Below are 25173 nucleotides of genomic sequence, written 5' to 3'. Positions count from 1 at the left end.
CACCCAGGAATCATGGTAACACAACTGAACAATAAATAAAACGATTGCAGCTTCAGCTGGGTTAGTGCCAGGCTGTCTGAATTAGCTCTTACAGTGCTCTGGCACCAAAATAGAAAACTCTCCTATTTTGTGCCATTGTTGTTTTGACATAGGATTCCTGTAGGTTTTGTATTGGCTGGAAGAGAGATGGTGACTTTCAGATGATTTTTTGTAGGACTGTGTCATTAGTTAAGCTTGACAGAAGCGGAAATTCTGTAAAACTACACATAGCTCAGAAATTATAGTTCATCATTTTAACAGCATTGAAAGAATGAGGCTAGTAGTACAAAGCCTGAACAACAGCCTGTCACTAGACTGGAGGATGGTGTTAGATTTGGAAGCCAAAAGTATGCTCCACAGCTATTTTCAGGGTAAAACACATTCTGTATTGCACACAATACCATTTATTTTGTCCTCTAATAATCAAGACTTGTAACTGTTTTCAGGACGTAATGTTTTTGCTTGCCTCAACCATATTTCACAAATCATATTTTGCAGAAAACGATTTTCTTTCAATACCTGCTCAACATAGGTCTTTTGTGAACATGGACTCCAGTTAGCTAACTATGGAATATAAAATACACCTATAGTCATACAACTGTGTCCCTACAGATCACCTGAAAGAAGGTAGTAAACTAATGGCTCTAGTAAAAAAGTAATTTGGGAGTTCTACTCTGAGCTCCAGTAGTGCAGGTCTCTCCTGGACATCAAGACTCACCCAGATGGTCCCTACTTAATGGGCACTGAAATGTCCCTGCACTTCCACAGATACCAACTGAAAGAAACTACTTTCATTATACAGAAAAGACACCTTTCAATCGTGACAAAAAGGCAACTATTTCCTTCCTAAGCCAACTTTTCCTATTAAATTTCAACTTCTCCCGTCGATATCCTGTTAAGACAGCACTTGGCTTTTTAATATTTTGCCTGAAGGATATATGCCAACTCGTCCTTGATGTAGAAAATTTTAATTCAAATCAATACATGTACAAGGTCACTTTAAAATTCAATTAATATGAATGAAAAAATATGCCCCACAGTTCTGCGAGCTGAAAATGGAACAGCCTGCAAGTTAAATACTTCTGTAGCTTGTTTTGGTCTGTGTAATAACAATGTACTTCTAACTTCCTTTTAAGTAAAGTATACTAAATTCAGACAGTTAAGTTATTCATAAATCCCCTGCTTCCTAAACTGGCAAGCTCCAGAAGAAGGTAGGACAGGCAGCTGATTGAAATCTCCAATATTATGCAGCTCCTCTGACAAAGATATATAAAATAAAAATCTTCTTGAAATATCCCAGTTTTAAAAATATTTTGTCTATCACGAAGATAATTCTCAAAGATCATATGACAGACACTGTTTGCCAAGAAAGAGGGAGGGGGAAACAGAATAATCTGTGAGAACGGCTTAGATAATGTCTTGTAAGACTGCTAAAAAAGTTCCCATTTAATATCACTTATGACTGGAAATGAAATAAGTACCTCTTCAAGTAAGTCAGAATGAGGGTCAAAATTAATTTACAAAATTAAAAGGATCAAAATTAATTTACCATGCCAGAATTCTGCCTGCAGGAAATAGCCTGAAATCCCCCTTTCAATTTTGCCTCCTAACTGAAATTCATACCACATGAAAACCTCTTTTATAAACAGCTTTTAAAAATGCATTAACAAACATTATTTCTTCAGATTTACTTGTAAATTTGATATTAGGAAAATGAACACTGACAACACGAAGCTCCAACACTTTGCAAAAAAAAAAAATCCCCAAGCTCCAGACTTCCACTCAGCATCCCAGGGAACTTGCTGCTGATTTGAGCTGCAGATGCTCTGCAATGCAGAGCTAAAAGAAAGAAAACATTATTTTCGGTTAGCATGGGTACCTCCCCACTTGAATAAAAAAAGCACAAGTTTGTACATGCTCTTTATTCACCTTAAGAAAAAATAAGGCACTATCAAAGCAGAGATGCAACCAAGCTGCAGGTGTTTCCAGCAAAAGGCCAGACACCTGCTCCCTGCCACAAACCAGCCATAAGCCTCTCCTCCCACTCATGTATCTACATTCATTAGTACAATGTCTGCAAATCATATTTATATGTACTGAAAAATAAGGGTTTGTATTAAAAATAAAGCAAAAAAAAAAAAAACAAACCCAAACCCTGCCCACACTTTCACCTAGTTTTCTTATTTTTCCCCTTCCTGGCTCATCTGCTGCTGGTATGAGTGCCACGATTTCCCTCACATGCTCATTATTCTTTAATGATGCCTATTTGTAAATAGCAAGATAAGATGCAATTAAGCCATTAGAGTCTAAATAAACAAACATACTAATTAGGTTCTTGACAAGGATTTCCTTTTTTATGTAAGGGCTGGAATTTACCTTTCATTAGTCTAACCTAATTGCAATAGTGCATGATAAGAAGTCAACATAAATGAAGGACTTTAAATGATTTAGGGATGAGCTGGTGATCCCCTCCCTCAGTAACATGGCATACTCTTCTAATGAGACAAACTGGCACAGGATATTGTTCAAAGGTTAAAAGACAGATTTTTGCCAGTGGCCAGTCACAGAAGGGTCACACTAGTCCAGCATCACTGCAGATGATGAAACAGATTCTGTCTCTTTTCCATTATGAATTACAGCACACCAGGAATTTTACAGGGTTGAAAACAGTGCCTGATCTCACAGAAAATAAATCTATGGAATATAAACACAGACCTTTAGGACTGTGCAGCAAACTTAGGGCACAAGAACCCTGTGGAAGGAACAAAGCTGAGGAAATTAATCTTACAGGTCTTTCTCTACTTCTTCTACTCTTGTTCACTTTCCCATCAAAAGGCTCTTCCCCATCTTCCTCATTTTTGTTTTAAACAGAGGAAAAAATTTGTAATTCACTTAACGTTCTCTGCTCACATACTTTGTTGATTCAAGATGTTCTTCTTCTGTACATGTGACCTCAAATGATGGCTTAATGCTTTTTAAATGCTGGTTCTCAATCTTCAGAGACAAAGCCAAGCCACCACAGTCACAACAGTCCCACTATGAGCTTAGAAGCAATTTCTCAAGTTCCAGCTCACACAAGAGATACTGAAACATCCCAGCAGTTCCACCAGACACCAAAACCAAGCTAGAGTCTCCAAAAGAGTAAACCCCTACATTCATATTCATCCTATGGGCCTAAAATTAGGTGCATAAGCCACCAAATGTGATCACCAGATCTATACCCCTCCCACTAACCTGCTTGCCCTTACCCAGTGCCTGCTGTGCACTAGCATCCTCATGAGCCCCAGCTGGGTAAGGAGGAACTGCTCACACTGCTGAGTGTGCTGGAGAAAAGGGATTGTTTTGACAAGAACAGCATTAAATTGTAACTAATCAAGTTTTACATCAATACTGATTTCAAGTCACTTAGCAAATCCATTCCCCCTACTCCCAGTTCAACACTGGGGGCTCTTGAACAAAAATCAGTTTGGTGGACCTTCTTAATGGGCAAATAATACATTTCAGAAACCATTTTTCCAACCAGAAATAATTTTATGTAAATCACTGATAAACAAAAATGAGACACAAGAAATTATTCAAGTTTCAGTGAACAGATGTCTAGCTTATTTGCAATTAATACAGCCCACTTCCACACAATCAGCCTGTTTAAAATGCTTGGAACAAGATTTGAAAGTTTGAACATAAATATGTCTGATTTTATGGAGAATGCATAAAATAATATAAAGCTTTTTATGAGCGATCGATCCATTAAAAATCTAGACATCAGTATAAATTTATAAAATTAACTTATCAAAAATTTGTAAGAAAACATGAAAAGAAGAAATTATTTCTGCCAAGAGCTTTGGTTTGGCAGAAACAATTCAGTTTTTCAAACTGGAAGTTAGTTATACAGATCATTACGCCTTCCAAATAGCTCAAACTACAGAAAACTATTCCAGTAGCTGTAAAAATATTTACCTGGTGTTTGTAACTTCTATAAGTATTGCTTTTATGGAGCTTTACAAACACCAGGGATACAAATGATTTTAAAGACAAAGTAGTTTCCAGATGAAGACAAATAAACAAGTTTCTACACCTGACCAGGTCTGGGTGGGTACATGACCCTAAGGAGGTCATAGCTGTCAACTGGAAAAGCAGGGCTAACATCTACCATTTTCCAAAACATTTCTGATGTTAATTAATTAATTGTATCCAGGAATTGTTTCAAACTAAAAACAAACAAACAAACACAAAAAAAACCCACATTCTGGATTTTGGTAACAGAAACAAGGCATGTGAAATAATCATCTAGTAATCACACTATCAAATTATTTTATCAGAAAAAATCATGTGTATCTAGGAACAGAACTAATCACTCAAAAAAGGAAAAAAAAAACAGTTTGTGTTTTCTTAACATACAAGATGAGGTTGATGTATTTACAATTCCTGGCATTTGACCAACAGTACCTCACAAAAACCTTAAGGAGTCTGCAGTTCCCTCTGCTGCTGCTGGAAATTAATTTTGCATAACACTGTTATTAAAGCTGATAGAATTCTATGTTTAGTCTTTTTTACGCATAGTGCGATTAAAAGATTAATTGAAAAATCACTAGTGAAGATTGGGATTAAACAGCACCTTGAAATGCCATGATAAACTGCTTTAAAAATCAGCTGAGGATTTCACAGAGCTCTGAAAGGTTTCAATTATTTATGTGTTTGGTCTGTGTAGCGTAAATCCAGCCTAATGAGGTACAATTGCTGTGTATAAATCTAAAGCATAAAAAAACCTCCTTATTGTCTGGAGGAAGCAGTAACCTCGAAGGACTAGGAGGTAGCAGCCTTTCAAGACACAGCATTTATGCTCTCAGGAATAGTTTATTTTTCTTTTTGCCTTACTTCCTCAGCTTAGGTGAAAGCTGTACCCTGGTGAGGGAGAACCCAGCTGAACACAAAGGCTACTCGCCAGAGGGGTCAATCCAGCAGGCTCACGTGGCTGGTAATGATTCTTCTTGAAACACCAGATGAACCTCAGGGCTGTGAAAGTCCCACCTTTATAGCTCAAGACAAACTGGTTTCCATGTGCACATGAGACTGTAGAGTCTGTACATGAAACTTTATTAGGCCTTTTTTCCTAATGATTTATTTGGCAAAGTCTCCACCTATTCTGAAGTTTCAAAGACTCTCACAGACACTCCTTTCTCTTTCTTCCCCATCCCCTCCCAATCATGTGCACTTTCTTAAAAATATGTATGCTGCTTAGCAGTGCCTTGGAAGATGAATACATGTTTTTTTTTTTTCTCATAAATGGAATGACTGTGTTTAAAGATGTTTTATATAACAACTAGACCTCTGCATATAAGACCTTCATAAACAACTGCAGGTATGATTTCTATGATTCTATGATATCAGCGGTCCAAGGATGAAAATGGTTGAGATTATACACTCAATTAACTCTGGAAATATAGTAAGGTTGTAAAATATTTTAAAAGAACCTAAGCATTATCTGAATCCTTTGGTATTGTGGTAAACCACAGTGCTGCAAGGGAGCAACTCCAAATCTAACCTGGAATAAGTTCACTGTGAGAAATCACAAGTACTGAAGAAACCTCCCTTCTTCTGGGGGAGGTGCTCTTCACACTGCCCATCCTGCAGCACCTTTCACTGAATGATCTGTGGCTGCAAACAGCAAAAGCTTCTGCAGCAGCCAGGGCCAGATGGAAAGTGCCATATTGGCAACACCAACTAAGACAGATGGGAAAGAGGGAAAACCTGCCTAAAAGAAAAAAAATAAACCCATCACACAATCACATAAAAATACTTTAAAAACAATCTTTTTGATCTCTGATCCAAGGAAAGTATGCATACCATTGGTTCAACACAGGGCTGAGATCTTGTAGCAACAGCCATGTCCTTGATTCAGAGAGCAACTGCAACATGGAACTCACGAAATGACTTCTGCTTGTAAAAGGGGCTTCTTTTACAGTTACCACCCTTCCACCCTACCTTACCACTTATCAGTCACATCCATCTTATTTCCTACTTGTGCCTGAATTTTGAAAAGCATCAAGTATTTTCTGACCTCAAAGAGCCATTAGATTTGGAAGGTACTTAATATATGCAAAGAAGAGCTCCAAGGGAATGGAAAAGGTTTCAAAACAAGGAAGTAAACCCAGACATTTTTCTATAGCAAAATAGTTTATATTTATAAAGTCAGCTTAAGAGGAAGTGCAAAAGCTTCTATGACTTATAGCTTCTTAGGACTGCACTGGTGAATTCAATTGTTTTCTGGAATATATTGTTCCACTCGGTGAATACAACAATTGCAGATTAAATGTTTTAATGCCAGCTGTTTATTTTAACCTCTGACTCTGTTAATCTCTTGCAAATTTGGGGCTGTTCAAAGCAAGTTAATAATGGGATGTTAGACAGTCGATTAATTAAAACTAAACACAATCACAGCTATACTTACTATGGAGAAATTAACAGAGCCTTTGAATAACACAGGAAAAAAAAAAGTCTAACCATAACAGTGTTTAAAGTCAACAAACTCCACAAACAATATAAAATCTAAGGAGTGACCCTAGTGTTGACTTGTATTGATTCAACAGCTTTGTTTTGACAAAGTATCTGATTTTCAGATTCATTTGACCATTTGCTTGGATGTAAGAAATATACTTAAATGTACACTACACCCAAGCCTTCTGTAATAGCCTATTGAGGAAAGGAAGAAGTAAGAGAAAGATATCCAAGTTGGAAAAGACACAACTGGTCTTAGTTCTTCACCTGTGCATACAGTATATTTTCTATTTTTTTTGTAAAGTTTTGCAAGAGATGTGACTTCTGCCTTTCAGCCTGTTAAAGAAAAATCAGTATCCAAGTGCCTGCCACACTACAGACTCAAAACCTTGTCTTGCTATAAGCACCACAGCTGCCTGTGAAAATTGATGGGAACAATAGTTTCTTCTGGAATGAAATCTTGCTTGGTCAGGCAGAAATAAGTCGAATGTATTGGACTTGTTTATCTCTAATCGAGCCTTTACTGTTCATTTACTTCAAAGGCAAATTCTTGACTTCATCATATAACAGAAATTCACTGACCCAAGAACAAGATGAACAAATTTCAATCATACTGGTTTCCTCCTTTTCTTCCTCCCACCACTCTTTTCCTTCTTAATTATCATGATTAAGACTCGCTCATTGCCAAGACTGCTGAAACCACCATTTGAGTTTACATTCATATTTCTACAATCACATTTAGCAATAAAAAGTAATTGATCTTTCATTTAAAGGGGAAGGTCTTTTCATTGCTCTTTTGCCCAAGAGTTAGAAAGATCCTACATTGCTGCGACGAATGAAGAACAGTATGTTTAAAAAATATCATTAATAAACTGCATTTTTGGAACAGCAGTTCAATCTGTTAAGAAATCCATCTCAAGGGATCAAATGATCCAACTTACCAGGAGCATTGCTGAAGTTCCATTTGGCCGGGAGAGCTGGATAGACATTTCTGGGAACATCCTATCAATCCGATTGATCACATCATCAACGTATCTACCAAAGGAACCAAACCAACAGTATTAGCACACATGCTCTTTGTCACAAACTTGGATTATCACTCCTGTTTGACAATGTTCATGGGACTACACTGAATTAATTTCTCTTTGATACCTGCATATTCTTAAAAAAATACATTAAAGTGAAATGCAAGGAGTTATCAATAAGAGGAAATAAACCAAAGCCCTATGCAAATAGTTTTTTTAATTAATTACTTTGCCTTTAAAAACATGCCTTCACTTAATTTTCAGTCTATGTCTGTCACCCTCAAACTCCTGCCACTGTATTTCTATACTTTTCCCTCAGGAGGTTGAAGGCTAAATTATCAAAATTATTCTTCCAGCATAGGAATTCATAGGATGGCATCTCCTTATTCTCTTTGCTGAACTAAAGAGATGAAGGTTTTTATCGAGTCTTCAGACTATTATTAGGTTCCCCCTTCCCCCTGAATCTTCCCAATTTCTTTCATTCGCTGGCCTAATACATTCTAGGAGTTTCTCTGGGGTGACTGAACACAGAGGTAATATCCTTTCTGCTGGATATAATCCCTCTGCTGGTGCAGGCCAAAGGGAGCTGGGATGCAGCTGTCTTGGTTCCCTGGTATCACATTAAGAGCTCACATCCATTCACGGTGAAAACTTTGGAAGCAAGGAGACCTTGTTTCCCAGGACACATTGCCCCATCCCACAGGCACATCTCACATCTGTGAGCCATTTCTCTGCACAGATTAAAATGGAATTTGCTTTAGCAGAGTTTGTGTGGCAGTCTATCATCTCTGCACTAATCTGTCCTCCGGTGGCACTGTCAGTTCTCCTGAAATAAGCAGAAAAAGGGAGGGGCATTGCTGCCTTCTTATCACGCCCATCTACAAACTCTGCAACTAGATCAGGTCCATGAATGAAGTCATTGATAAAACTGGTTCCATACTAGCCCACTAATGTGCTCTGAAAAAATAATTTTGGAAAAAAAATAATAAATTATCTGTTGCCCCACTCAGATTAACAGCAAGACTGAAAAATCTAGTTATTTCCCTTTAACCTGCTGAAATGAAGGTGAACAACGTTGCATTTTAGCTCTTCAAAGTTATTCAGTTCAACACCAGTTGTAAAAAAAACCAACAAAACCTTATGAGGTGTTATGCTCCAATAGCTATTTTGCAAGGGATTAAAAATCATCAGAAAAAAAATAAACTCAAGCAAGCTACATTACACAGCTGGGAAAGCCAGCCTGCTTCCAAAAAAGCTACAAAAGAATGTCATTAGTTACGACGGTTTTGCATAAAAATCTTAATCCTCACTTGTGCAGAAAAAGTTTCCCCATTCACATGACTGACTCATTAACAGCTTGCTTGCTGATAAGCAAAGTCAAAACATCCATAAGCCAAGAACCTCCTCAGCATGGTGAAAGAGGAGAGGCAAAGGCAGCGCTTCAGGATGAGTAAGCTACACAGCGACCGTACCCACCCAACTCATTTCAAACATTACTGGAGCCCATACTTTTTTTATACAGCATGAGAGTTTATCCTGTTCCATAAATGCAGTTACTCCAGGCTCTGCAACTAAATCGAGCTATCGGTTGGGTGTGAGTAGAGATGACTGTGAAACAGGCAAGGAGAGATGGTGTTTCTTGGTTAGTGTGTGGTCAGGAACGTGTCTTTACAGCCTTGCACACTATGGTGCAGATTATTGCACTGAAGTTTGCTCATTTTCCAAGCTTTGTGCAATAAGGAGTTAAAACTAAACAAAATATGAATCTGCATAAACCAAGACAATGACACAATCTATATGCACTGAGGAAGGAAAGGTCAAGTGATTTTAAATCATATAAATGACAGTCAGACTTTGGTGTTTTAATTTGCTCATGTTGCTCTGAAAAATCCCCCCAGACATGTACATCTGTCTTTGGAAAAGGTGGTCCAGGCTGGTTGGAAGTAAACAATTCAACTCTTTTTTTCAATAGGATTATTTTTTAAATGTACGAATTGTCTTGAGCACATGCCTTAAAACTTGACTCAAATCCAGATTATCACCATTTACTAACAGAGCAACATAAGGCAGAACAGGGAATTCAGAGGGAGCTTATGAAGAGTCTTCTTCCCTTTAAGTGAAATCCCACATGGAGCACAACAGAAATCTTCTACTTTGTATTAAGCAGCTTCTGAAAGAACTTAAAGATGAGTTACTAGATACTTTGGCCTTAGAAGCCTGCTAATATTTTGTACTACTCTTCATGGGTCATGGGGTGATTTAAAAAAAAAAAAAAAAAAAAAAAAAAAAAAAGAAAAAAATGAAACCCTGACACTTTAGGAGCTGTTCCACTTTGGCAAGGCTCAACAGCTCTACCAGGACCATCCACACAGGTAACCATTTCCTTCTCCTTGCAGTCAAGATGATATCAGAGAAAAATCCAAGACCAGTATGATAAAAGATCATTGATGTATATGTTGTTTTGCCCCCTTTGCCTTTTTTCCAGTAGACATCAGGGTTTCCTGGGGACTTGTCAGAACAGAAGGATTCTTCAAAGATGCATATAATACATATGTAATTACTAAATTAGCTTGACTACATGGCGGCCTCAAATATAAAATGACAAACAACCTAAAGTAAGGCAAAACTCTTCTATAGATATGCCCTTCAGTAGAGGACATCTGGTAAAACATCTTGTGGAAGGATGGCTATGATAAATCAGATGCAGCAAAGTAATGTAGAAGTGTAACTGGTGATGACTTCAGAGAAAACTCAAGAACATATGATGAAGACAAGATAAAGTGCACTCTCAAGGCTGTCTGGAAAGAGGGTCAGAGAAAAAGCTGCTGCCTGGAACTTATTTTGCAGAATTGAAATACATTAACTTAGTTCCAAAATAGGCAGAGTCACAACTGACACATCTCTGTCCATTCAGTTTTAGTTCAAAAATAGGATAGTCCCTATTTATGTTACAGAACCTCTTACACAGCCTCAGAGAAGCGTAGCACTTAAGGATGTAGAAAAGTCTAATTTTACCTTGCCAATAAGCATTTCTAACTTTTAATGTACTTATATTACGGAAATCTCAGTTTGCTCCTACTTACAGGAGATGCTGGCGGGAACGAGCTCTTGCAAACCCAGGAAAAAATAAAGCAAAGTGGGAAAAAGTAAACGGAAATAGACTTGCACAAACATTTGGCATATCTTAAGAAGGAAAAATTCATGGAATTCTCAGAATTAACTACAAGTTGAAATTATATGGTTGTAGCTTATTCTCTTGGCCTAGAGCAGGCCTTGTTCCACCTACAAAGAGCCTATGAATAGCATCTAGACAAACTCCCTCTCCATAGCTTCTCTGTCATGCAAAGGATGCTCAAAAAGGTCTGAATACAGACCTCAAATGACTACAAAAGATCATACCCAGTAACACTCATGTTCAACTACAGCACAACATTTAAACTCTTAGAGACAGGATTTTATCTCACTTATTCTTCTGGGCCTCAAAAGCCAATACATTAACATCTGATAATTGCAACATCCTACCTTAGCCCCATTCTATTCAAAAAAGTTTTGAGTGACCTCATCAATACCTGCATCCTAATCCAGATCTGTGTGTGTCCAGGTCAGAAAAGAACAACAGACTCGACCAACAGGACTTCTGATGATTAAATCATATCAAGTACTAAAGCAATTTTGCTAATGTAATTTTACTGGTCAGAGGGAGGATTTTTAAAGAAACCTTAATGGCAGGTTTGTACCAACTTCCCTCTCCCATTTTTTCTTCTTCTTTCTCTCCTTCGTGACACAGACTCATAATTTTAAAGGAGGTTTTAAAATTATATTTTGGACAGAAAATCTTTATTTAAAAAAAAAAAAAAAAAAAAAATGGTAATAGGATCATTCAAAGGGTATATATCTGAATGTGCAACACAACCAGCCAGTGAGATCAGACCTGACATCAGGTTCTCTCCAGGGCTGGCAACACTATAAATCATTATTTTCACTTGAATATGGTAGAATATTTTTTTTTCTACAAACATGCTATATTAATACTGCAGAAATCAAAACACAACAATCTCTATCATAAACACAAACAAAGACTAAAACCAATTCAAAATGTTTCACTCCAAATGAAGTCTTGTTATGAGCATGCAAAACAATCAACCCTAGAATAAAGCAACAGATATTACTTAGAAAAAAAAAAATCTCTCTGCCATTTTGCCAATAAGTGCACACATAAATCCTTCAGTCCGTGCTGGAGTAACAATGCCTGGAAAAGACAGAAGCTGCTTCTGAAGCCAGTTAGAAAACACTGTTTGTAAGGGACTAATTAGTTATATAAAACACTAAATGAGAAGTTCCATACTAAAACATCAGCTTGACAAGGTAGAAATAATGCAGGAACCATCTCTGCAGATAAACAGTCTTGTAACATCTCTTTGATTCACACAAAGGTTCCCCAAAAGACAGTAATATAGAAAAGTAATTCATTAGTAATTCCTTTCAATTGTGCACTGGACAGATGGCTTAGTTCTCTAATGTGACCTTTTTTTTTTACTGGATTAGATCCAGCAATCCAATGTTAGTGTGATGTTTAACAGCTTAGATAAGATTTAAATAGCATTTATCCCACACAGCCTTTAACTTGCATGCTGTTCATTTTTTCCACTCAACACAACAACTTAAAGATTAGAAATACAGGTATTACTAATAATTTTTGAGGGGATCTTTTGGAAGAAAGAAAACTTCACTAAATGATCTTAGGGAGATGGAAAAGAAGGGGAAACAACCCCCATATTTTTAATATAAGAGAGCATAATATTTCCTACACACTCAGGGGAAAAATGCCCCATATGAGATGAAAAGAAACTACAATTCTGTTGAATCTCAACTAATGATACTCTGGACAGCAACCAGGGAAATGCTCCATACAGTCTCTCACTTACTAGCACAGTATTTACTTGTTCCCAGACTTCTTTTTTTTGCTCTCAGTTACTGTGTTGAACACAGCTGATAATTTCTTCTCCTATGTGTGGTACTGCAGAAGCATAGGCTGGCCCTGCAGACTCTCGCTAGCTTATGTAGTACTTGCTAATGAAGGCATTGGTGCCAAGATCTCTCCTGCCCTCTGCTAAGACCTATGGAACAGGTATTTTATATAGAACCAGACTCAATATATAACTTAGAGCTTTTAGGAGTGGTATCAGTTTTAATCATTAAAGATTTTATAAAGAGACTAAATAGTTTTCAAGAAACCTGATTAGAGAAATATTGTATTTTAAAACATACAAGGCAGTCACAGTTCTAGCGTGATTTACTAATCAATGAATTGAAGTTTTAATTTGATTCAGCTACCTGCTGAGCAAGTCTCTGCAGGTAGCAAATTCAAGTTGATAGAAAGCTTTTCAGAAGCATCAATTAACAAGAGTTATTAAAACAGTGACCTCTGCCAGCTTTCGTGAGCTGACACTTCCTGCCTGGTAGGCAATGAAAAGCGTGAAAAACAATTCAACGACTCTCACGCTGCGAAAGTGACTTCGTGTCTCAGGACTAAATCAGACAGCTGGAACAACCCGTGACAGGGGTTCATCAAGCCTGGAAGTCTCTGCCTCTTTCCCCGAATTCCACAGGTTTTGTTGTTTTGGTTTTTGGGGGTTCTTTAATTGTTAATTCAGGCTCTTGCCCTTTTCTTACATAGGCTCTAGGACTAAAATCACTTGCTTGTTTTGCCCAACTTCTCCTCCAGCTATAAGCTTCCTTGCCAGGCTGTCTTCTCTTACAGTTGTTAACACTGTCCTCTTGTCCTTTCTGAATAAACTGCTTCAGCGGTTTCCTCTCTTTTCTCACTCAATTTCCAAGTTTCAGTTGGTGGAAGGCTCCAGCCAGGCTCCTCCTGGCTTGCTTTGTTCCCTTCTGCTCTCATCTGCACACTAACTCTGGCTCTGCTACTTCAGCGCCGCCGATCCCGCTGTGAAATCTTTATTCATGATGTGTTATCATGGGAAAACGTTACCTCTCTGCAATAACAGACTGATTCCTGACTGCTGTGAGGTAAGCTGAGGGCAGAAGGGGCAAACCTGAGTCTCTCGAGTCATATGCAGTTTTTTTGTCTTTGGGCTACAACACACAAGGAGCATGAGGGAGTTTCAGCACTCGAGTGCCTCAGTAATAGGAATCCACAGGTGTGGGAAGAAGCAAGCCAGAACACAGGGATTGTAAATAATGAATTTGCTAAGATACCTTGGACAAAGGTCCCAAGGAACAAATTTCCTCCACTCTGCAAAGGAGAAGTGAGACAACATGCATCTGGAAGAGCTGAAAGATTTGACTCCAGACTTGAAAGAAGGCAGATTTTCATTTCATTCTTGAAAGTTGGCTTGTTTTTAACTTTACTAGGGATGTTATTTTGGTCATAGAGGAGTTACTTTTTTATTATTGAGTGGATGCAAGATTAAGTTATGTGCCTAAATAGTCTAGAAGTGTTTACATATAAACACAGGGTGGTCTGCTCCAAAAGCATATGCACATATAGCTGTATCAAACACTTCACCATCTGCACTTCTCACTCACAAAAGGCCAAACTGGTACAGCACTTAAGGCTGCATGTGAAGTCATTTGGACAGTTCTCTAGAAGCCAGAGTGTTTAAGGGTTGGATTTACAAAGGCATTTAAAAACCTGAGGCTGTGATTCAACAATTTTCAGTCTTCAGCACCAATAGTGACATAAGGCACTGACACATCCCCCCACATGCTGCAGCATCCAGCCCCCTCAACTGTGCTGGAAGAGCTGGATCACACAACTGATCTGGCTTTAAAAGTACAAAATAGAAGAAAAATACATCAGTTTAAGTCTAAACCAGTTTCATGATTCAGCTGCCACACTGTGTGCCAGCCCAATTCCTGCTGGGACCATGCATCATGGGCCAGGAATATTGTACACTCGGGTCATTCTATCACAATAAAATACTGGTTTATGGTAAAATGTGTTACTTATACTGTATTGCTTATACAAACACACAATCCCAAATTCTTCAGGGCTACTGAGAATCCACTGATAAGTGAAGTGGTGTAAACCTGCTAGGAATGTCCTCAAAAGTATGAGCTGACAGTGATACTACAAATGCACACACAAGTTCTCATGCTCAGTGCACATGAAATGCAAACCTGCCCCTGAATCAAACTGCCTCCAGATATATGCACATTTAGATTAACTATGAATGCCTCTTTAATGCACTCTGAAAACATGTGTTGTCAGAGCATAGTTTGTTTTCTAAGACAGAGCAAAACCACATCTGTTCACAACATTGAATTCCAGTGGGCCACCTTAAGAAGCGTAACTTTAATAAGAAAATAAGTTACAAATAGAGACCTTGCAGTCAAATTCCCACAGATATTTTATTATATTCTTGAAATAGCTTTCTTTGTACTTATGTGAAGCACTCTTCCAAATGCCTTTAATTCACAGCAGTAATCAAGAGAGGAATATGGATATTAGAACGTGTGAAAGCTGGTTAACAAAACAAGCGTGCATCTACTTTACAGTCATCACCAGGATCTTGTCTGAGCCTGTTACTAGTCTGTACTTTATGGAAAACATTAACTCCTTGACACATACCTCAAGAGAAAAAAAACAGCCCTCCCTAATTATACAGCATCACTAGTAACCAAGTTTCAGAAGCAATATTTCACAGCACATACATATTGTATTCCCAGTTCTTTGTGAAACTATACGTTGCTCCACAGCCCAACAATAAATGCTAAAACCAGTAATTGTCAGGGGCCTGGATGAGAAACAGAATTACTACATTGGTGTTTATGTACAAAGATGGTTCTTGAATGACTCCTAACTTGTCGAGCAGTTTGGGCCCCACCTGTTAGGCTACATCTGCACACGTTCCCATGCAGTAAAGCTGTGCTAAAAGTCAGCAAGAGAGACTCAAGCCAAGGGACCCAGACGGTCTTTAAAAAATAAAATAATTCTAAGGAAAATGTTTACTCAAACTACACACTTCTCCCTGCTGGGGTTTCAGAGGTGGATAACCCCCACCCTCCCCACTCACTGTGCTCAGCAGAGTTCACCTGAGGTGACCTGGCTCTGCACTGTCAGGTGGAGCCAACTGCCCTGCTCACCGGTCAGTCCCGCAGCAAGGGACAGGGATTCAGCTGTGACATACTGATCTTCAGCAAACACCAGACCATGCTTTGACAAAGGCCTCAAAACAATGCACCAAATTCAGTCCTGCTTCTAGAAACGATGCCAGGCTGGGATGGTTTTCAGCCCACCTGCCCAGCCAAGTTCTCAAAGTTAATGGGGCTCCCTGCAGACAGAAGAGATCCCGTTGTGTGGACTGACCACCTGACAGGATCCTGATCCTGCACATCACAGCACTCCACCCTGTCACTCCTGAATTCAGCCTTCTACACTTAGAACTCAGTATTTTATAACATTTTCAGCTCTGCTGTTAAGAAATTACTTCAGTAGCAAAGTCTTCTCACTTGCTTTTTGAGCTTTACTTCTCCCTCAACAGAGCAGAAGTTACAGTACTTAACTCCTCTTATAAAAAGCAACAGATGATACATTATACCCAATATGTATTCCATGCCTATCAAAAGCAGCCAGATTTCACCTTTGGGTGGAGAAACTGATAAATAGGAAACAGTATGTTGTGCACAGACCTTTTTATTTACTATGCCTGAGCATGTGACAAGCACTGCTGGAAGGAAGAGATCTTAGTGATCGTTTGTTAGGCACATCAAGTCCCAGAACTTAGGGAAGGCAACGCAAATTCCAGAGGATGGGAAGAAGGGAGGATTAAGGAGATAACCCTGTGAAGAATGGCTAACGCATCAAAACAGGAGAGCAGAGCAGACTGGACCATTTCCTAACAGAGGTTTTGTTCCTATCAGCTAAGTTACCACAGCCCTGACATTTTCTGCTTCTAAAATAGCCTCCCCTAATTAAATCCCACTCTGACAGTTTGCAGGCAGCATCATGTTGTTTTAAAACATTCTTTAAAGTCACAGTGGCTCAGTACTCTGACAACCTATCTTGCTGGAATTTCTTGTCCTTATCATATGTTACTTTTAATTTCAGCTAAAAACACATAATACCTTCTTCTGTCATGTCTGCATCTAATGCAGACACCAAGATGCATACCAGGGCTTCAGTCTTCATTATGAAGTAGTATAGAACATGCTATTGGAATACATTGGACTAGGAAGTAAAGACTCAGATTTGAGACCTTATCAATAAACTTCAAGCAGCCACTCAAAAAAAGCATCCACTTCAAGATCTAGTGCTTTTATATTACAATTATAAACTATGGTAAAAACAGACAAGTTTTAACAGCATTAGTTCTAAAGGGTTCTTAGGATACTTGATATCAGCCTTTAAGGACACTTAAGATCAATTTGTTCTTCCATAATTAAGAAGGAAGTAAAGGTGACAAAAATAAAATAGGAAAGATGAGATTGTGACAAGTGAGTGCTTGCCAGTGCAATTTATTGCACAAACTCTTACCAAATGTCCACTCCAAGTTTTGTGACCACTACTTCAAGTTTTCTTGAGGGAGTTTCATAATTAGTCCTGATTTTTTTCTCTTCAGGATTGTCCTCTGACCAAGTATTTTGATCTGCCTGTGAAACTAAAGACCTTAAAACTTAGAGGTTTATCAAAAGATTCCTTCAAGGTCACCTTTACACTCCAGTACAAAGACTGCACATAATGAGTACAAGCAGGCATTTATAAAATCAAGACTCTCCCAGTACAGAAATTTTGGACAGAGAAGCCCTCCAAAATATTATTTTCTAAAAAAAAAAAAATATAGATATATAGATATACTTCCATCACTTATTCCTCCAGCATGACAAGCTGTTCCTTAGGTTGGGGTGTTTTTATAGGGCTCGTGGAAAGTAACTGCATGGCTTCTACTGAAAGTCAATATGGGGCAGGAGGGCTAATTCCCTTCAGTAAATTCTCTGAAAAATATTTTTTCTTTAAACAGAGTTGGTTGAATAAACAAGCTGATCATGGCAGCTACTCTTGGGCTTGACAAACAGTCCAGACACCTCAGCAAAGCAACTGCAGAAATTCACTGCACCTTTTTGGCCATTTTCCCAATCTTGTAATCAGGCTCCCTCTCATTTGTTATGTCCCCTCACACACCAGGATCAGCGTGCAGGCACAGCAGAGATCAGAGAGGCTTCATGTTCACCGTGGCTTTTGAAGGGCCGGTCTCTGCTCTTCCTGTGCGCCTCCACTGCGCCGAGCAGGCAGAGCAGAGTTTAAAGCACTCCACGGGGCTGAAATCTGGACTAAAGCCAGGTAAGCTAATACACTTCTGTTCAAAAGTATGTTCTTGTACCTGCATCACTTTACCTGCAGAGCTTCCCTAAACAATAAAACATAAATCAGCTTTTATACTACATATCTAAAGTGGAATAAAGCCTTTAGAACTACTGCATCTGGTGCTATCAGGGAGAAACGTTCAGCCTATTAAAAAATAATAGAATACTGTTTATGTAAGCACACGAAGAGAAAACTGCCTAAGTGTAAAACAAGGAATGAAGATCTCCTTAGGTAAATACAAACATGGTTATTAACATTGCCTAGCTTTGTCTTAGATATGTTTCTCTAATTCTGAGAAGCCACTTCATGAATACGAAGCTCAAAACTTGTAAAATCCAAGTTCCTTTAAGGAATGTCAAACCTGGTTGCCCAAAGTAAAGAAATTCAAAATTGTGAGATAATGTCTGATAGTAAAAAGGTTAAAAAAAAAAGGTTAAAAAAAGTCTCTATGCATTAACATTCCTTAATTAAAAGAAACACAAACCAAAACAAAAAAAAAAAAAATCAACTGACCAAAAAACAAAGACTGCCTGCTGTAATGGCGATAGTAAAAAGGTTAAAAAAAAAAGGTTAAAAAAAGTCTCTATGCATTAACATTCCTTAATTAAATGAAACACAAACCAAAACAAACAAACAAAAAAAAAATAAAAATCAACTGACCAAAAAAGAAAGACTGCCTGTTGTAATGGCAATGAGTGGCATGAAATAATCAATAATCCACCACGGTTACAAGCAAGAACTCAGGACCCTGGTGAATGGCATCTCAAAAGTTCTGCTACAGAAGGAACAATAAAAGATTTCTTGCAGGCTCTGAAGACAATAGCAGCCTGCTCAGCCCAAGTGTCTCGCCTGCCTGGCAGTGACAGCGTCGCTCAGCAGGAGGTGGTTCATTATTCTAATAAGATGCTCCAGTAAAGAGAGGGTCAGCTATGAATCACTATCATGAGAAGATTTAATTACATCTTCTCACTGACTACAGACACTCCCTGCACACAGACAAAATTTTAAACATGGAGATAAATGATAGTCTATTTTAAGGCAAGGTTACTTTGGGATTTTTTTTTTTGTTTTACTCTTAGTGTTTATCTTTTTCCTTGAGATGGCTGTTTACATTACACAGTTACACTGTCCAAGCTTAAAGGTTTCTTGTGAAAAGGGGTTCAATAATTTTTTGATTAAAAACTCTCTAGGCAAATCTTCTTAAGTATTCCACAAAATAAAGAGCTCTGTATTTTCCCAGGAAAAGATCTGATAGCATAAACAATATATCTAATATACATGAAAAAAATCATATCTGTTTCATCACAGAATAACAGTCTGGTATCAAACTTGTACAATAGATGTAACTGTGTTACTATAGTACAATTAAAACCACACTGTATAAAGAAGAGAATGGGACTCAGCTATATTAAGACATACAGCTGCAAACTACATGTATTAGCAGACAGGATTTTCATTATGAGGAACCTTCTATTAAAGATTTTGCTCAAAGCAACCAGAGGAAAGATGAAGTCAGCCATGAGGGCCAGGGCTATTACAGCTACTTCCATCATTAGGAAACCCTTATCTCTAATTCATGCTGCTACCAGCATACAGGTTCACCCAGTAACATGACAGCAAATTATATGATTAATTAGCTAACATGTAGCTACTGAGAATCAACCAGTGGAAGCTGATGCCCTACAGAAACAGATAAAATATAACCAAATGGTATCTATCACCTCAAAAGCTTGTCCTGCAGTTAAACTGCCAAACATGAGTGAATCTGCAGGTGTTTCAGGGGAGCTCTTCACTGATGCTCACTTTGCATTCACCACTCACTGCACTGACACATTTCTGTATTTGACTTCTCTTAAATCATTTACTTGTTCTTCACTTTTTGCCTAATTGCAATCATCAAGTTTTTCCTGTAGATTCAAAACAGACACTAAATACACTTCCACTGATCTAACATCAGAGACATTCTTAATAGGTATTTTTAAAAGGGAGACAAAAATAATAGATTTGATTGTATTGTGTAACTATTTGGCAAAAGACACGAGACAAACATTACACAGCAGCTCTGAGGAGGAAGCATGAAGATGAGAAAGCAAAAAAATAAATCTTGTTGAGAGATAGATTGTATATAGAGTATACATCAGCTGCAAACCTGACAGGTTTGGGGCTTTGACTGTCTTCCCACAACCCATCCCCTGGTACAAAACCAGACTCCTTTGTAAGCTGCAACTGGTGAGAAGTCAGTAACAGCAACACACAGAAAACACAGGCAAGCAAAACCAAGGCCTCATTTACTCTCTTCAAAGGCTTAAAAAACTCCCCCAAACTCCAAACCATTAGTTTAAATATGGGTGTGTTCATATGTTTCCCAGTATCACTAGGCAGTTGAGGAGCAGTTTCCACCCTCGCCTGCCACACTGCATCAGTGCCAAGGAAAACCCCTGAAGAGGCTCTCTGCTCACATCAGAGCTGAATGTCTCTTCAATATATCCCATTCTTCACACTCAGGAGATAGAAATTAAATCCTTATTTGGGATTTGAAAGGAAAAGGAGTCAACTATTCAGTGGACCTTACAGAAAAACCTCTTGAGGTTCTCCAAAAGCCAACCATAACAAGTTAATAGATAAGGAAATACTTGAAACAACCTGAAAACTAAGGACCATCCAACTAGAGGTTCTCTGTGTAGCTTGTTTAGATCAGCATTTTAAAATGTGCAGGGAAAAGCTTCAGCGGAAGGTATTCAAGGGATCTGCAAAATATAGATCTTCAAGATCCAGCACACACTGACACTTAAATAAAGCAATTAATAGCAAAAGCAAACAGTGGTTCACTTGCTGGTGGAGGATGATGCCTCAGACAATAACAATTAAGTGTTTTAAATGCATACAAACATAGAAATAGATGATTCAATCGTGGCACTGCCAGATAGCAGAAGTACATAGCAGGAGAGAAAGAAGGACATTACAACACTCAGGCTCTGATACCAGAATCTCTATCCCTGTCAATGACTTAATAAAAAACAGAGGGAAGACAGAAATTGTAGAACAAGAAGAAATTAGTAGCAGCAGACAATATTTTAGCCATTCTAGGAAAAAATTATAATTGATTTTCTGTCTGTGCTGTTGAAGTTGCTATCTTTACACTGAAAATACATTTTCATTTTAAGTGCATAATCACATGTTAAAACACTTGTACCTGGCATTTTCTGTCAACAGGCTCATTTTACAAATGGTATACAAGAGCACCATTGCTCTGTCACATCAAGAAATTTGTTTCACTTCCACAGGAACACCTAAGATTAGACAGCATTAGATTTGTTTATCATCTATTATGCTGTAAAATCACGTTGTTGAAGCAGTAACCTTTTGTCTAAATGAACAGCCTTTAAGCCAAAGTTTAGATTAAAAAGAAAATCCTACAAATAACATTTTAAATCCCAAGCACTCCTCCTTGCAGCGCTCGTTTTAGTTAATTCATCTGTTTCTCACTGTGTTTTTTAAACATGCTACTACAATCCATGCTATTAATGTAGTTTCTCAAAAAACATCTGCTGCTTTTTCCCTTCCACCAGCCACCCCCTCTCAAACCCTCCTTAGAATAGGGTTATTTTCAACATGTGGGTTTTCAGCAGACCTGTTTGAACATGAACAGCACTAACTGGACCTCTAGAAGCAGGTGAACTGCTTTCATAACTGCAAGTGTAGTCATCCAACCCTGGAGGTTCCCAGCATTCAGCTACGCACCGTCACGGCTAATCTGATCTTTTTGTGACACGAGACCATCTCTGATTGGGAGGCTGGACTAGATGACTTCCCGAGGTCCCCTCCAATTCAATCTCTAACAAGAAATCAAAAAGGACTGAGAGTTAATAGTGTGAGGCACCACTGCCACAGCAGACTTCTCCATTAAGGTCTACTTGACTAGAAAATACGAAAAGCTGCAGCAGGGAGAGGGTCAGCAGAGGTGGTACCTGAAGAATACACACAGGAGAACAGCTGGGGGAATTACAGCTAGAGTCTACTCAGTGTGCTCAGTGGGCAGATCACACTTCAGGAACTGAAACACCAAACCAATGATTACCAACCAGGAATTATTTCCTAAACTTTCAAATTTACAGGTTACTTGCTAATAAAACATCTCAGTGACATTCAGCTAACCAGCCTAATAAAACTGAACCACAAAAAAAGTTTAAAAGTAATAAATGTTTAGACTTAGGTATTATTTATAATAAAGGTAAAGTACTGTTAGATGTATGATTTTTCAAGCTATGAGTCTGCCATATAGATGATTAGCCCCCAATTTAGATCCAAGTTTGATTTGTCATTCAGCCCTTTACAATAGGCTCTTTTATAAGACTTGTCTACAAAGCACATACAAATTTGTCATGAGCAAAAGCATCATCCTTCCTGAGCAACTGTCAAAATGCAACAGCTAAAAATCAAAGAAGGTTCTGCATGTAAAATAGGAAAGTAGAAAAGCCTGGTTTCTGGCTTGAGGGGATCTCAGTTTTATAGTGCTATTTTGGACATAGGTATTAAATTCTGACTTGAAATACATCAGAACAGTAAGATTTTTTGCCACTTCTAGAGCACATTTGATTTTAACACTGAACACTGAATGCAACAATCAGCAAAAGGGCTCAGCAATTTAGAGATTCAGGAGGTCTAGGGAGCCTGACAGAGACTGACAGGCTCCAGCCAAGCCTGCCGTGTAATTATTTCATGTGCCTGCACTTTGTCTGCCATCCCCGAAATGAACACCTCAAGGCAGGAACACAAAGGATAGCGAGTAGCACATCATCAGTCATTTATCAGAACAAATGCTGACAGTGGACAGTTAGAGCTTCCTATTAGGTCTTGCAAGGAGGTATTATATGGTCATTCATTCCTCACAACGTCTCTCTCCTGGACTTCGGATTTTGTAAAAAAATTAACTGGTCTTGAACAACCTACAAATAAAGACAAAAATCCAGACTCTTCCCCTGGATGAAAGCACCTGTCTTACAGTTAATGCCTTCTCTTATCCCAGCTTTGTACAAATATTACTCCAGTCACTCCCAGCACTCCTGAACAGTTCCCAGATGATACAATTCACACAGTTCACTTGGGGAAACCGAGGCAGACAGCAACTTAATAAAATAGTAAATTGCTCTGCAATAACCTATTCAGAAATCTCTGTATCTAAGTGTTTTCAAACATACACAGTACAGAATCAAAAAGCCCAACACTATTGCACAGTTCTATTTTCTGAGGCATGGAAACAAAGAATTATAGGCAACAGTGGAGCACAATGATCATACACTGAATGTAATCTTCATTTCTTTCCACTCAGTGTCCAGGTAAACTCAGCAAAGGTTAAATAAGTAACTGCTTTATCATGATCTCTCTCTGTGCCAAACTAACCTTCTTTCCCAAAAAAACAATTTCTAAGAACAATCCTGAGCAACACAGAAGAAAAATTTCATTTCAGTGCAAAAATTGCTGCATGGAGATGGATTTGGTTGCTAAAATTAAAGGACTTACTAGTCCATGACTCACTTACAATAAAGAAACTGTACGCAGAAAAAAGTCAAAACTAAGTCTGCCAATGTTAACGTCTTCCCTGTCCACAGTGTCTTATTCCCTATGTTACCCATGCAAAGGTAAAAATCAGGAAAACAAACTAAAACTGAGGCAACTGTATCTATGTCCAATTAGAATTGTGCATTACACTTTTAATACACTTGTTTTCAAAATGACATACACGCACTACTGAGTAACATCACTGAAATTCTAAAGACAGGATTACTCTTTATAGGTAAAATCTATACAGCAAAGAAGTGTCTTACAAAGTTAAACCATCATGAATGAAACTAATAGTAGAGCAGCATCTATAAAAGGATGAAAAACAAGTCACTCCACCCAGTGAAACTTCTAAGGGTTACACTTTTATTTTTTCCCTGTGGCAGCTGGGAAAATGGGACTAGCCAAATGATTGTACCAAAATACTCCAAATCATTACATATTATTTGTAATTTTACTTTTTATTAAAAATGACAATTCTATGATTCTGTGAAATGAAGACTATGTTTTGAGGAAAATGTCATGAAGTCACTGGCATGAATTTGCTACCCAAGCTTTTTCCATTTAACCCATCCACAGGGTTCGTCGTAAACACATGAATACCCAGAGAATGCCCTAAAGTGGAATTAAAAAGTAATAACAGTTATTTTTAACATCGAGTCAAGAAAGCAGAGCAAAGCAGTTCTACTCTGTGTCCTTCCTAGTCAGAAAGGACATCTAGCTCTCCTCTTCCAACCCTGATTCCGGTAAGTTGACGGGTGCTGGATACAGCAGCTGGAGGCAGTGCTGCAGCATGGCCAGCCCACCACCCACTGCCCCACTCAGGGAAGGGAACAGCCCCTTCAGTCCCCAGGCAACTCCCCATCTGCAGTTCATTACTTGGGAAAACCTTCCCAAACTACAGGGGACTTTAATTGCCTTCATTTTCACATATGACTTACATGTCAAAGTTTTTTTAGTCCAATATACCTAGAGCTTCCCTCTCCTTAACAGTCCAGGCTTCACATCTCCAAGTGTTTTTATTCCCCTCACAGTGTAGCTGTTTAGTTTTCCTCTTAAACAGCTAAAGGTTACTTGGAATCATGTCGAGGTACAGAAATAAAGTCATTAATAAATACATTCACAGTGCATTCATATCACATCACATTACACAAGATGATTATGCAATAATTCCATTCTTGCTAAGCCACTAAAATAAAGACCTCCCTCCACCTTATCACAGCTCTGCTCTTTCTGTTCCTCATCTTTGACAAGGGAATATACAACCAATGCAGAGGGAAACACTTGCTGTAATGTGTTTCTGAATTTGGCAAGTGACAGTTTTAATTTATTCTTCTCAGATTGATCATCTGCTGCAGTGAAGCAGCCTCTAATCCCCCTCCTCCAAATAGTAAAGCTAAAAAAAAAAAGGGGGGGAGTGTTAAATGTGAAAGCAATCATATGATAAAAATCCCAGCTTTAGCAAAAGCTTTGATAACATTAAGTTCATACAAATTTCCTCTCTTATCTAGCTTGTTCTTCACTGTCTAATTAGTCCAATCACTGGTAGTTTGTGGTGGTTTGTTTTTTTTTTTTGGATACAGAAACAAGCAGTTAAACTAGTATTTGCAGTCTTTAATTACACATTAAAATCTTCATCCTTAACTTTTTTTTTTTACTGAAAGTACAGGGATTCCCTACGGTGCAATATCAGTGTTCTGCTCTAAATGCTGCAAGGGCATCTTCTAA

The 25173-nt window shown here is 38.2% G+C and overlaps 1 protein-coding gene across 1 annotated transcript in view; it reads right to left on the bottom strand.

The window, feature by feature from the left end:
- The window catches only part of MED27 (mediator complex subunit 27), a gene marked incomplete at its 5' end in the record, with an annotated part of 88092 nt that overhangs the window by 20325 nt on the left and 42594 nt on the right, over positions 1-25173 (bottom strand). The window contains one exon of the mRNA XM_008944766.1: positions 7476-7569. Coding sequence (XP_008943014.1) covers positions 7476-7569 — 94 coding nt within the window. The remainder of the gene's footprint in view (positions 1-7475; positions 7570-25173) is intronic.

This window comes from Merops nubicus, unplaced genomic scaffold (assembly GCF_000691845.1).
Source record: "Merops nubicus isolate BGI_N331 unplaced genomic scaffold, ASM69184v1 scaffold12527, whole genome shotgun sequence".
NCBI classification, from domain to species: Eukaryota; Metazoa; Chordata; class Aves; order Coraciiformes; family Meropidae; genus Merops; species Merops nubicus.
The sequence above is the reverse complement of the archived record's forward strand: the minus strand, read 5'-3'. Positions and strand labels throughout refer to the sequence as shown.